Consider the following 13,013-nt stretch of genomic DNA (forward strand, 5'->3'; position numbering starts at 1 on the left):
GTCTTCAAAACCTTGATTCAAATATATCAGATACCGGTATATAATAATATATATCCGATTGCGTGTGCCGATCAGCCTGACGTTTTCCTCCCACTCGATCGCAGCCTCTGCTACTTTCCCAAGAATGCTATGCACCTGGCTACCTGAGTCCCGCTTTTATTTCTCGCTCGCGTATCTCGTACGCGACTGATATTCAGGGAGCATGGCGAACGAGTATTACTGTTTCGAAAGTTTTACCCGATACGCGTAGTTTTCACCTTGCAAATTTACAAATATTATACACCAGCACGTTAATTTTAAATAAAAATTAATTTTATGATTAAAAACTTTGGATTTAAATCATTGAAGCGTCAAAAGTCTGTTAAACTTACAATAATATATAGATTGAAAAATTGAATCATTTTTTTTCTAGTCGATCAAAATCACGAGTCCGTTCACAATCGGTTCGTTCTTTCTTATTCGCATAGAAAATTCGATAAGCTGCGGGAAATTATAATGACACGGTCCTAAAAATTGAATTTCTGATCATTTGCTTCGAGCGTTGTATTTTTTGGTTATCGTATATTTCATGGTCAAGAACTTAGATGGGGTAATTGACCCTTGAGTTGTTTTCGCTCGAGTAAAGTATTTTTTAATTCGTCTTTCATTCGGCCTAACCGCCAAGCTTCGCAGTCTTCTACGATCGCGTCAAAGCCTGGGAGGAACATTCGGACCAAGAGACACGCAGGCGCCTAATGTCAGACGTACAACTAACTGTAAATCGGTCCAAAAACCGGCTGGAGTGCCATTCACGTATCGACATAAGATATTATAATACAAGTTGTGCGGTATATTCATGCGAAACGATACTACGCTCTATTTCCAAAATAGACCGTTCAGAATGTGTCTGCAAAAGAACAAAGATCAACGTATTACGAAATTGTAATACAGCGCAATTTAATACGGGTAAATGCCCGTAGAACTTCACATTCAGGATGTCGTAACCGTTAAAAAATAAGAGGCGGTACGTCAGCACTTTCGTCGAAAATGTCGAAAAGAAAATTATCGCCGTTTAAAAAAGTGAATGTCAACAGGTATAATTGGAGTTTAGATGCAGCCTTCGCATTCGTTCCGAAAACGTCTTCGTCAACTTTGGTCTTTCGAGTGTGGAACCTTAATTTTGTTTCAATTTTTCTCAGTCTTTTTTCAGTCGTCGTACGTCTTGCGTAAATGTGAAACCAATTATCTGTCGTAAACCTGATTTTGAGTCGGTTGTTATTAGTGCATATAACAATTCTCAGAGTACTTTATAGTTTAACAACATACTACTTTATGGTCAAACCTGTGTGGGCAGAGCAAAAAAAATTTATTTCTTACGCAACTTCTTTATCGCTCGAAAAAACTTTACAAGGTAGACGTGCAAGCTGTAGGTATAAAACATCGCAGTTTTTCGATTTTTATTCTTTTTTTATCATGGCATGCGTGCAGCCTGATAGATTTTACTATTATTTGATATTCTGTAAATATTTAATTATAGAAGTAACAAATCAAATGACTGAAAAACTTTAATTAATTCACTTGCATGTCATAATTTGTGAGACACGAGTCAAAAGAATATTGTCAACAAAATTCAAAATGTGATATTGCACTGCGATAACATTGCTATTTAACATCCTCAACGTCAAAATTGTGCAGTTTTAATTCAGTCTTCAATTCAGTTAGGTAGTAAGACATTTGTAAAATAGTTTTACCGATCGTTACAAGCTTTTAATTTTAGTCGATCGGGGATAGGCCTTGTCATCGATTTTCCACGACGAATACGAAATTTCTCGATCTTTCTTAAGGGTACTACGATACGATTTTCCAGGGGATTCTCGATGATGTGATAATGGCAGCATTTTCGGTATTAATTATAACGGTTCTTCACTCTTTCAATGTTGACAATTTTGTTGCTGAGTTTGAAAATATGTAAACATACTCCCTCTCTCGCTCTCTCTCTATCCTTCAATATTATTATTATATATTAATATTATCCTACATTATTATCATTATAAGTATGTTTATTAGTCGTGGACTTGAATTCATAATATCTTTGAACTCCTGTCCTCCTATTTCAGTGCTAAATTACTTTCGACTTATTGTTACATTACTTTCAATTTGTTATTATTGTTGACTTGCCTTGTTTAATGTCACGTCTGTAGATCTTAGAGCTTCCCTTAATTTGGCTGAGCGGATTTGTCCGATGACTTTAAAAATTCTACCCATCTATCCATCCATCCATGTATCCATCTATCCATCTACCCGTCTATCCATCTCTCTCCTCCCGTACAATAACCCCCGGAATCTTTGTCGATTCAGGAAAGTATCCTACGGAATAGCCTTAATGCTTAGCAATGGAATTCAAAGAGATGCCATTTCTCTGTATCCGTCACGAGAATTCCAGCTCCTTGTTAACAAACCCCTCGCCATGGTGGCGGGTTGCAAGGACTATAATGAGGCCCATCGTGCCTTCGGTACTCGTTCGGATTCCACGCAAAGCCCGAGCTCTCCAGCATAAGCGATGTCACGTTTCCAGTATTGACACACGTTCGAATATATATATCTGCATCACCGACGTTTGTGCGGCTCACGGCATGACTGATGCGGGAGGGAAGCAACAAAGATTTCTGTTCCAAAAGTGAAAAAAAGAAAAAAAAAAAAATGGAGCCAGGCAAACGGAAAAAAACTTGTCACCATGTCACTAAGAATTCTCAAATTCCAGTTGACAAAAAAAAAAAAAAAAAAATTTCAAAAATCTTTGTCCGTGTCGCACAAAGGATCTTTGGCTCAAACAGCGACAAATCTTTTCTGTCGTAAGGCTTCTCACGATTTTCCCTTGTGGGCACCTAGATAGCCCTGACTTGTTCAGTACCCGCGTTAAGCTATACCAGTTCGCAGTCTCGACTTGGATCTCCTTAATGGTAACAGGTAAGTGAGTTTTTGCGTGTTTCTACCCGGTATTCCCCAGCTGTCAGAAGAGTCGAAAGACTCTGAAGAGTTGAGCTCGACGATGACGTTGCGTTGGCTTCTTGGCCAGCGGGATAATTTCTGATTATAGCAGAATCGCGTGGCGAGTGATTAGAGTAACGTTATTCGTATTTCATTTACAAATTATTTCTTGGATTTTCACATTACGGAGAATCGTTTTTGTTTGTAATCAATATTCGTTTTTACAGCAAAAACTAAGACAACTGTTTCAAACTCAGTGAGATCTTTTCAACCCGATGAACAGGACGAACAGGAAACGGTGCCACGTGTTACATTCCTCAGGCCGAGAAGGTGCTGGCTATGGTCAAATTGGTTTCTCGATGTAACGGTACCTCCGTGAATTTATACGGCATTATTCCCGGGTGATATTTTGCTTTTCGTTAGCTTCATCACACCCATTTCTGGCTAGATTACGACGAACTTTCTTACGTGAGTAACCAGTTAGGAGATCGTTTGTCGTATAATTAATGGTTGCGTTAATTTATGGAAATATGCAGGTATGGATGATTTTTAAGATGCGAATCGTATTGGGCATGACACGTAATTATTATAATCGAACAAAGAAATCTGTGTCAAGTTTTATCCTTACCAAGTAATGTCGAGTATCTTCTGTACAACATTGTTTGAAAATGATTTGAACTGTACTAACAACGAGTGAGAGAATCAATGATCTCAGATCTCATTCGCTTCTTAGAACGCTACGCAGTGTAGGGATCCATGTGGTTGTGTCAGAGAAGCTCTTAGCTTTTAGTCTTCTCGCAATCAACATGTTCTAGCATTATAGGCACTTATAACTTAATTTGGGTGGATGATCTTAGCGGATTTTTAATTTATTTACCCAATGAACGTGACTGGAATTCAATGTTCGGATTTGAAATTTGTCACTTATTTACCCAATGAACGTGACTAGGATTGAATATCTGTAATTGAAATTTGTCTCTCATATGCATGGTATAAATTTTATTTACACTGATAAAATAGTCAGTGTTTGAAACAGTTATAAATTATTGTAAGTTTTTTCACTGTTATTTTATCCTTTCGAGGATATGTTCTCCCATTCTCGTAAGCTTGTGAGCTGCGAAAAAATAACTCACCAGCGCATACTGTGCCGGACGCGTATCAATTACTAACTGATCCTTGCCAACCATTCTCTCAGAACTCTTTAAACGAAAGAAGAAAAGAAGATTTTTATTTTCAGATCTTTTCTTCGGTTCGAAAAGTTAAATTTAGATGTGATTCGCGTTCTGTTAAGTATGTGATTTCCAAGCTAGACGATATGGTCAAAGAAACGTCGTGCGAGGAGAGGAAATAAATAATATAATATCAGCTTTAAACATGCAACTTTTGATGGTCATCTGCGGTATATAAACCTGCATCTGTTAAAGTTTGGAAGAATAATCGTCTTCTTGGAAAACGGAAGCATGGATAAACGACGACGATGAGAACTCAAGTAGCTGTGCATCGATTGGTAATTAAAAATTTACCACACCCTTTATACACGCATTAAGCGTAATTTTTCAAGTGATATAGCGTGTATTAAACAATTATATTATTCACAACTAATTGAGTAAGCTATCGTTTATTTCGACGAATACGCGAGTAACGAACAATTTTAAACATGATTCAATATCAGTTTGTTCATTTGTTAAAACAGCATTCTGTAATTTACTTTCGATTTCAAACCTTGTTCACCACAATAATCGCATACGTGGTCTGAATATTCTTAAGATTAAACCTCTTGCAATAAATTTATTCACTTGAAAGTGGATTTCGCAAACTGGATTCTGTGGTATTTAAGGCTTTCCGCGAAGATGAACTCACCGCCTGACTATTCGCTCACGGTCGATTCGCTCGGTGTAAAATAGCAATCGATAACTGGTGAGCGTCGGAAATAATCGCTCCGAAGCAAAAACGAAACTGCAAACAGTGTATATAATACCAACAGCGATTGATTTTGCCAGCACTACATTTCACAAACATTTCTTTGCTGACTCCAGGCAAATTTTCAGCTACGGTAAGCTGAAAATATCACAACTGCAGATATTTGAGTCCAAGAATAGATTCACGCTGCTGAAGTTATGCTTGGACGCGAGACTGATCGTGCTATGCTCGCAAATTAATCTTGGCTAATGAATGAGATCCAGGTCGATGCAACCCGAAGATACAAACGCTCCGCTCTAGCCGATTCGGTCCCACCGTGTTATCAGAATGTTTTTTCAGTGGATCCTAAAAGCAGTGATATTAGAGTAACATTCTAGATAATCACTAAAATTCCACTCAATTCTTCGATGTAGCTGTGAAATTTTTGCTCTGCGGTTTTACTATAATTACATTGGGAAAATTCACTCTGGTATCAGCAAAAAAATATCACCAATAGGTTTCTTTTTTATAAAATATTTCCGCATTATTTAATTTCAGTAGATTTCACGTGTGATTTCGGTTATAAGTATGAAATAGAAATTCAGCGTCATTTCAGTGGAGTAAGAAATCTTTTCTATTTCCGTGTTATTCTAGTGACGGAGTCGGAAATTTTGATTTCAGTGATTTTTCGGTGAGACTTTGGTATGCTTTTAATTATAGTGAAAATACAGTATATAGAAAATTCTCGACAAAACCGTGAAATTAGACAATAAGTGTAATCGAAGTGAAATCTAAGTGTAACTTCAGTTCAATTTCAATGGGACGGAATCCACCAGAGCGATCACTGTACGCGGGAGTAATTATCAGCAAGGTGCAACACGTGGTGACTATACTACCGGAGGAGAGTAAAGGGGAGACGCCGTGGGCGCAAACATAACGGTGATGCCACGGCTCTGACGGCCAGGTCGCCGATGGCCTCCTTTCGGCTCTTCACCGGCGTGCCACTCTTCACCACGAATCGTGTAACAGTACTTGCGGGCGCTAAATTCTGCGTCAACGATTCATCGGCGTATCGCAAGAGGCTTCGAATACGCATCGGTCTCTCGGATTTACCTGATTATACATATATATCTTTTTTTAAATATATTACATTTGAAGGTACATTTCGCTGTGGTGATTCTGAATCGACTGATTTTTCCGACGAGTCGGTTACGTTGGCAATGTAGAATCGGCCCGCAGTGCCACCGCCGGCCATCTGCGGAACAGACTGAATCTTTGTGAACATTACGTTACACAGGACCGTCGAATCTAACCCAAAAATACAAAATTCGACGGTCATGGGTTATGTATATCATATTATCGAATCCATCCCAAAAATGAAAAAAACATAAACGAACACGGGTTATGTTAGGTTATCGAATCCAGCCCGAAAATACAAAATTCCACGGTCATGAGTTATGTTTTATTATGTTATCGAATCCAATCCAAAAATGAGAAAAACATCAAGGGTCATGGGTTATGTTATGTTATCGAATCCAACCCAAAAATACATAATTCCACGGTCATAGGTAGTGTTATGTTTTCAAGATTGAGCCTATTTCGGAACTGGCCGACGGTGGCGCTGCACGTTGAATCTGCATTGCCAACATAACGAACTCGTCGAAAAGATCAACCACCTCAGAATCACTGCAGCCAAGTGTACAATATACGCAAACCTGGAAAGGCTGCAGTCTCTGAGGCAACACGGCGCGGCGCAATGCACAATATGCCTAGGTTGGCAGCTCCTCGTGACGCGTTAATAAGCAAAAGTGGAAAGGTCTACACAGGTTTCGGGGTATCGGTTGTTATCGATGAGGGAAGCGCTTCGTGTTTCCTGCATGATTTCCAAGTTTTCGTATTACACAGCGCATGGCTACGGATTTCTCAGAAGGATGAGGATCAACTAGAGGTGGAACTCTGAAACTGGAAGACGTACTTATGCTCTTAAAAATTACGCGCGTTTCTAGTTATTTCGGTGGTTAGATCAAACGATGGGATAAAAAGAATCTAACCATTAAAAAAAATTTCACAGTTCACTCCCGCCAAAGAGTAAATTACAGTCTTATACACTTGTCTTATATCTTACACATCAATAAACAGTTTTCAGCTTGCAACGAATACATTTAATGTTGAACATAAGCAGGCAATTTGTGAACAGCATGTTTTCAACATCAGAAAACTATTTGTCACGAGCATGATACTAGTTTGCTCGATTCACGATAAGCGAGACCCTTTCATTGATCAATAGCCAATATCGTAGATACCATACCGGGTATTGTATGGGGTTACAATGTTCTGGATTCTCGTGATTCATACACAAACGATATCAAAGTATTCGAAGATGTAGTAAAATATCCGCTAAATTCAAAAAATACAAAATATTTGGAAAAGTTCTTTAGGAAAAACTGTTTCTTCCATCCCCATTGCGCCGCCGGGCAACAATTGGCGATCATCAATTCTTATTACTGTGTCGATCGGTATTCATATGCAGAGGGATCGATCGATCCGCGACCTGCTACGCGCCTCAAGCGTATTCTTCGGGCAAACAGGTGGCTTCGGAGAAGATGAAGCGAGCTGATCTGATAATACCCTGCATCGCTTCGCCACGGATCTACCAAATGCCCAGCACTGTTGTGCTCCCAGCTATTACGCGTGAATCAAACGTACGTATGGGGGACTTTTGGACTCTAGATAAATGGGTCGCAAATTACCGGAGATCGATCTCGTGTGACGGCGATTTATGTGCCTGTATTACACATGTCGTTATATTACACTATACGTGTATCAAGATTATCTCAAATATATGGCCCGAAGTAATCGGGTATTTTAAACGTCTCAATAAAAAAATCTGATTACACTGTACCCGACAGAAATGGATCAATCTTTGGTATCGCAAACCGGGCTGCATATATTAGAATCAATGTGTGGTACACGTTTTTTGTTTAACGCCGATCACGAATCTCGACAGAAACGTTTCTATTAAAATCGAATCTCAATAAAACGAGAAATTATTTTGTAATCGTTTCTGAAATCCTCTATTATACTGCGGTACAAATCGTAATGGGCATTAATTCTATAAGCTAAAACTCAGCGGCAAAGCTTCGATTGATTAGTTCCTAGTGGTCCACGATATGACGAAGGTCCACTTGATCGATAGCATGACTAGCCTATTTAACCAGCATCAGAAAAGCTGAAGAAAACAGTAAGTCTTATCCTTAATGCAAAATTTGTGAAGACGAATATAGTCATATTTGTATTATGTACACGTGTACTTTTCCAACTTAAAAGGAGGTCGAAGACTGACAAACATGTAATAGACATTTCCATCGAAATGGAGAGGGGAAATTTTGTACCATAATAAAATCTCATTTGGTAAAACGCTGCGGTATGGATGAGTATATTTTGTTTTATTACGGTTCACTGAATTTCAAACAATTCCAAAATCGCGAAATACGGTTTTGCCTCAGCATGAATCGTTGCGATAGTGTTACTAACTTCGATACGATCTAATTTCCCCATTATGAATTCATCTGACTGCTATTTTCACTCTAATGCATGGGTAAAAATGAAACACTCTTATTGTCAGAAATGTCCATGGCAATGTTAGACAGAATACCAAGTATTTCATGGCTAGAAAATTCGGTACAAAATTTTTTAACAGTTTTAAAATTGAATGAAACTATGGTTGCGAATTGAGTATAGGTGGTGTTGACTTTTTTCCCCGATCGAGTTACATCAAAGTAACGTGACGCCTCACTGCACGGTCTGTACACAGAGTCTTGGATAAGCAGCCCGAGACATTTTGAGACGCCGTGTATCCAGAGCTGTCTCAATTAAGGTCATGTAGTATTCCTACCCTTACCGACTGAGTAAACCCACCCCTTTTTCTTCCTATATTAAATGAACAAAGATACTCGGTCGGTAAGGGTAGGAATAATACATGACCTTAATCTTTACGATCTGAAGGGCCATCCGGAGTTCGTTTTGGCAGTTTCGGTATTTCGGAAATTTCCGTTGAGGGTTCGCAGGTACATATAAGAGGGCGAGTATAACGTAGGTGCATCCGGTGGTGCAGGGCGGTCAGGTTTCTATCGAAGATGGCGCTGGCGATGAAAAAACACCGGGTCCAGGGCTTGGAAACACGCGTGCAAGACTCGGGCGACGCGTGCGCTACTCGAGCCGGTTTTCTTCCAGCTCTAAACTCTCCGAGTTTACTTTACTTCTTCTAGGCATGGACTTAGGACTAGTGCAAGCGGGGCCCCACAAGTATCCAGTCTAATCAACATGGCTTTCATGTCGAAATGCAAGTCTTGCATTAGACAGAAAAACTGACAGCCAACGACAAGCCTGCGTCGAATCCTTCAAATTTGTCTAGTATCAAAGTCTACTTCTTGATGCAATTAATTTATGTCGCAATTGAACGAACGGAAGACTACGGTCAACCCTTTCATTCGCAGTGGCAATCTTTTTTCTTCTCCTTTTTTTTTAATGTTCTATTGGAAAATCCCGAATTTTTTATTTTTTTTTGCATTCTCAGGTAATTGAATTGCGTGATTGAAAGGGTAAAACGCGGAAGCTGTAAAGTAACTTTCTTCCACGGCATATTACGCGGTCTTCGCTATTGAGTAAATCCGTAGTACGTATATAAGATGTAAATTGAAAAGTGTTCGCTCTAGTGCGTAGCTGCAGGCAATTTCAGCTCGCAAAAGAGTCAGAAAAAAATAGAATTATTACCTCACCGCACGCGATAAGGGATTAGGCAATCACGTGTATTTTGCATTTTACTAACAATAAGTACGAGAAAAGATTGGTTTTTGACTCACAATGTATGTTCAGTTAGATTAACGCGTTATATTTTTTAAATTAATTTTCTAGCAAGTATCGCGCTTGTTTGTTTGCGATGCGGTGTGGCATCTAAAGCAATATTGAAATCTAAAAAGCCAAGGATGTAGAAGCGTTGAAAAACCCATCGATTCATGATTCATGATTCATGAGCCCGGATCGGAAATCCGTAAAACCAGCAATTTAACCTTCGGTTATGATTCTGCTCTTCTGTTGCAAGAGAATTAGACTACAGCGAATCACCAATTTTACAGTTCGACCAAACAGACTTTTTTCAGTCATTTCGAATGAATCTAAGTGATTCTTATAGAGTTTTTGCCCCAGAATTCCGCTTCAACCACAAAAAGATCAGCCGCATCCAGTTTGACGGTTAATTGAATTTGGAAACAGAAATGTACGTTTTCAACATTTTTCGAGAGATTGCGACTTGAACTTAAGATGTAGTTTGAGAAACCAATAGTTTAATTAAATTACTTCATCAGAACATATTTTCCCTCGTTTTTTACCCGTGAACATCAAGTGACTTAGAGATTGCAATGTCTAAATATTTTTATATCCGTATCACTTGCTCACTTCTTTTGTTCACGAAAGCTCTGAAGTGCATTTTATATTAAACGAACAATATTTCTTACGGTTCGATTTTCAAGTTGAATGTCAAGCCTTAATATGTCAATGTCAAGAATGTCAACTCGCTAACGTATTCTACCTCCGATTAAAAAGCTTTTAGCAGATCAAAAACGGAATGTGTAATGCATTTTCAGAAATAAAATAGAGTTCTAAGTTTGTTAGTATCTGGGAATCGTCCAATTTTATTTCTTATGATTTTTGCTCGTTCAACACTGTATTTTTGCATGAATTACAGATTCGATTATTTATTGGCTCTAGCCTGGGATGTCGACAACGTCATAATCTCATTGAAATCATTGGAGTTGAGGGATTCTAACCGGTTGCAAATATTAATCAACGAACCGATGTGATCTCTTTTCGATCCACTCGCAGGTCTAGACCGGAAATTGGAATCCGGATGGAGCTAATAAACTTTCCGCAGGTGTGTGTGCAACAAACCCGTAGTGTACTTACTATCTGTAGATCTCTGATCTCTTCGTACCTATGCCCTTCGTTTTCTCACCTACGTTTGATCCCCATAGCTGATAACTTTTCACCTGCGTCATTATATTTTCGCAACTGATGTTTACAATATTCACAGGTTTGTTGATGGCAATCTGAATAATCCGGAATTTCCCCGGCCCCATTCGAAGCCAATTTACCATTCGTGTTCTAATTAATAGGTAATTGCATTCTTAACTCCAATGTGAAAGCAGCGTTGAAAATTTTACTTCTTACCATTTCACGAGGCTGAAGTTAATAAGATTAACGTAACGAATCATCAGGGATAATATCATTACTGTGCAATTCCTGAACGAATTTCAAGAACTTGGCTTTTAAAAATATGAGTATGTTTGGTTTATCATGGTTCATCAAATTTGAGACGATTATTTCTCCTAAACATCCACTGTTACGGTAACGTTACTAGCTTCATCCTCATACCATTTCTGCTATCGATCATTTTCCTCTTCAGTTAGTCAACGTGAGACAACAGAAATACATGGCTCTAGAATGCAGAAGGAGAATCGATAGACCTTACTGCCTATATTCATTATTCGATGCGTCAGGGCGTAAAGAATTTCAACATTTGTCACAAGCCTCTGTTGAGCTACAGCCATGTGTGATAGACTCGATGACAGTGTCATCGTAGACTCAAAACGTTGTACGTAGACTAATAGGACGCGATCAGCGATGATCAAAGGAAGATATTTCCTCGTGAACTTTATAATTTATATCTATACCCATGGATCTCGACGGAGTAAAAGACGTACCATGATCGGCGAAAGTCAGTATCCGTTCCAGTAGCAAAGTATCTGCATATCCGCTTTGGAGGATGAGGTGTGAGGTAAGTCAACAGATCGGCATGTCACAATGATCACAGTCACAGTCACGGGCACACGGTGGCGTTGATGAAATTTCTCACTTTTAAGAACGACGCGGAGTACAAAAAAAAAGAAAAAAAAAAAAAGATAGAGAACTGACAAGGTATTTTTACCGCATAGACCGATAGATTCGTGCGCTCTAAAGACTAGGATACTAATAAATCCGTTTCGTAGGTAGGTATTCACATTCACCCCGCACAGCACCGCACGACACATGCACAAGAAAAGGATCGCGCGAGTAGCGATTCGCTCGAGGCGAAGCGGAGCAAATCGGCGAATGTACCGCGTGTCACTGGGGCAACGGACACGTGACCCTAATATCGGATCGGCACAACGATAACTCGGCGTTTGTTGTCGAGGTCTTCGAGTTCACCCGTTAATACGAGGCGTCTCCTCGCGCCTTATCAACTCCGTAGTACAACAACAGGGGCTGTTGACACAAGTGTTTTGACAGCGATCAACAGGCAGCTCGGCCGCACCGCGCGCTAGATTTTAAACCTGGCGGACTCGGACTGAGTGCTCGGCGCTCAGGTAGACGCCAAAGTGCCGTCGGGGCCGATCGGGGTCCCCTTCCTTCCCTTTCCTTTCCTTTCCTTTCCAACGGATAGCCTCCCTTCTCTTGTACCTCTTTCTTACATTAGCCGACGACGCAAAGTCCCAGTGGAAGGTCCCCTCCCCCTCTCTCCTCGCCTCTTTGCGCCTCTTTGCGCCTTTTTGCGCCGCTTTGCGCTCAGCCTTTCACGTACGCATCTCCCTGTCTTACCACCATGCGTTTAATTATCGTTTCCGCAAATAGTAGCCCAGTCGCTATGTACAAAAAAGAACACCTAAAATTGCAATTTTTCGATACCACTATTCGATATTTCTAATCGTTGGGAAAGGGGGATCATTAATAGTAAAAATACAAAATTTCGACCAAATATCTTCAATAGCTTCGACAGTCGTCCTGAATTTATTGTTTAAGTCGGGAAATTTTGACCGTAGGCAAAAAAATGTTGCGACCAGAGTTGTAGTGAATTAAATTTCCTGCAAGTCTAGCTGAGACCATTTTAATACAGCTGAAAATGGGTGAGTAATATGAAAAAATGAAAATCCCACATAAATTCCGTTATTGCGGCTGAAGCTACTTCAGAATCTGGTCGAAACTCTGGATTTAGACTACCAATGACGCCCCTAATGATTAGAAAAAGAAACTAGTGGTATCGAAAAATTGCAAATTGACATCATTTTTTGTCATCGATACGAAAAAGTTGAAAGCTGGATTTTACAGATATATGC

General features: G+C 39.5%; 1 protein-coding gene across 3 annotated transcripts in view; it reads right to left on the bottom strand.

Moving 5' to 3' along the window:
* The window catches only part of LOC107227616 (cadherin-99C), a 113,612-nt gene extending 101,352 nt beyond the window's left edge, over positions 1 to 12,260 (bottom strand). For all 3 annotated transcript variants that reach the window (XM_046730000.1, XM_046730009.1, XM_046730003.1), the window contains exon 1: positions 11,625 to 12,260. In XM_046730000.1, the coding sequence (XP_046585956.1) occupies positions 11,625 to 11,627 (3 nt within the window). In that variant the 5' untranslated portion in view covers positions 11,628 to 12,260. The remainder of the gene's footprint in view (positions 1 to 11,624) is intronic.
* Positions 12,261 to 13,013: the final 753 nt, after the last annotated feature.

Source organism: Neodiprion lecontei, chromosome 1 (assembly GCF_021901455.1).
Source record: "Neodiprion lecontei isolate iyNeoLeco1 chromosome 1, iyNeoLeco1.1, whole genome shotgun sequence".
Classification (NCBI taxonomy): Eukaryota; Metazoa; Arthropoda; class Insecta; order Hymenoptera; family Diprionidae; genus Neodiprion; species Neodiprion lecontei.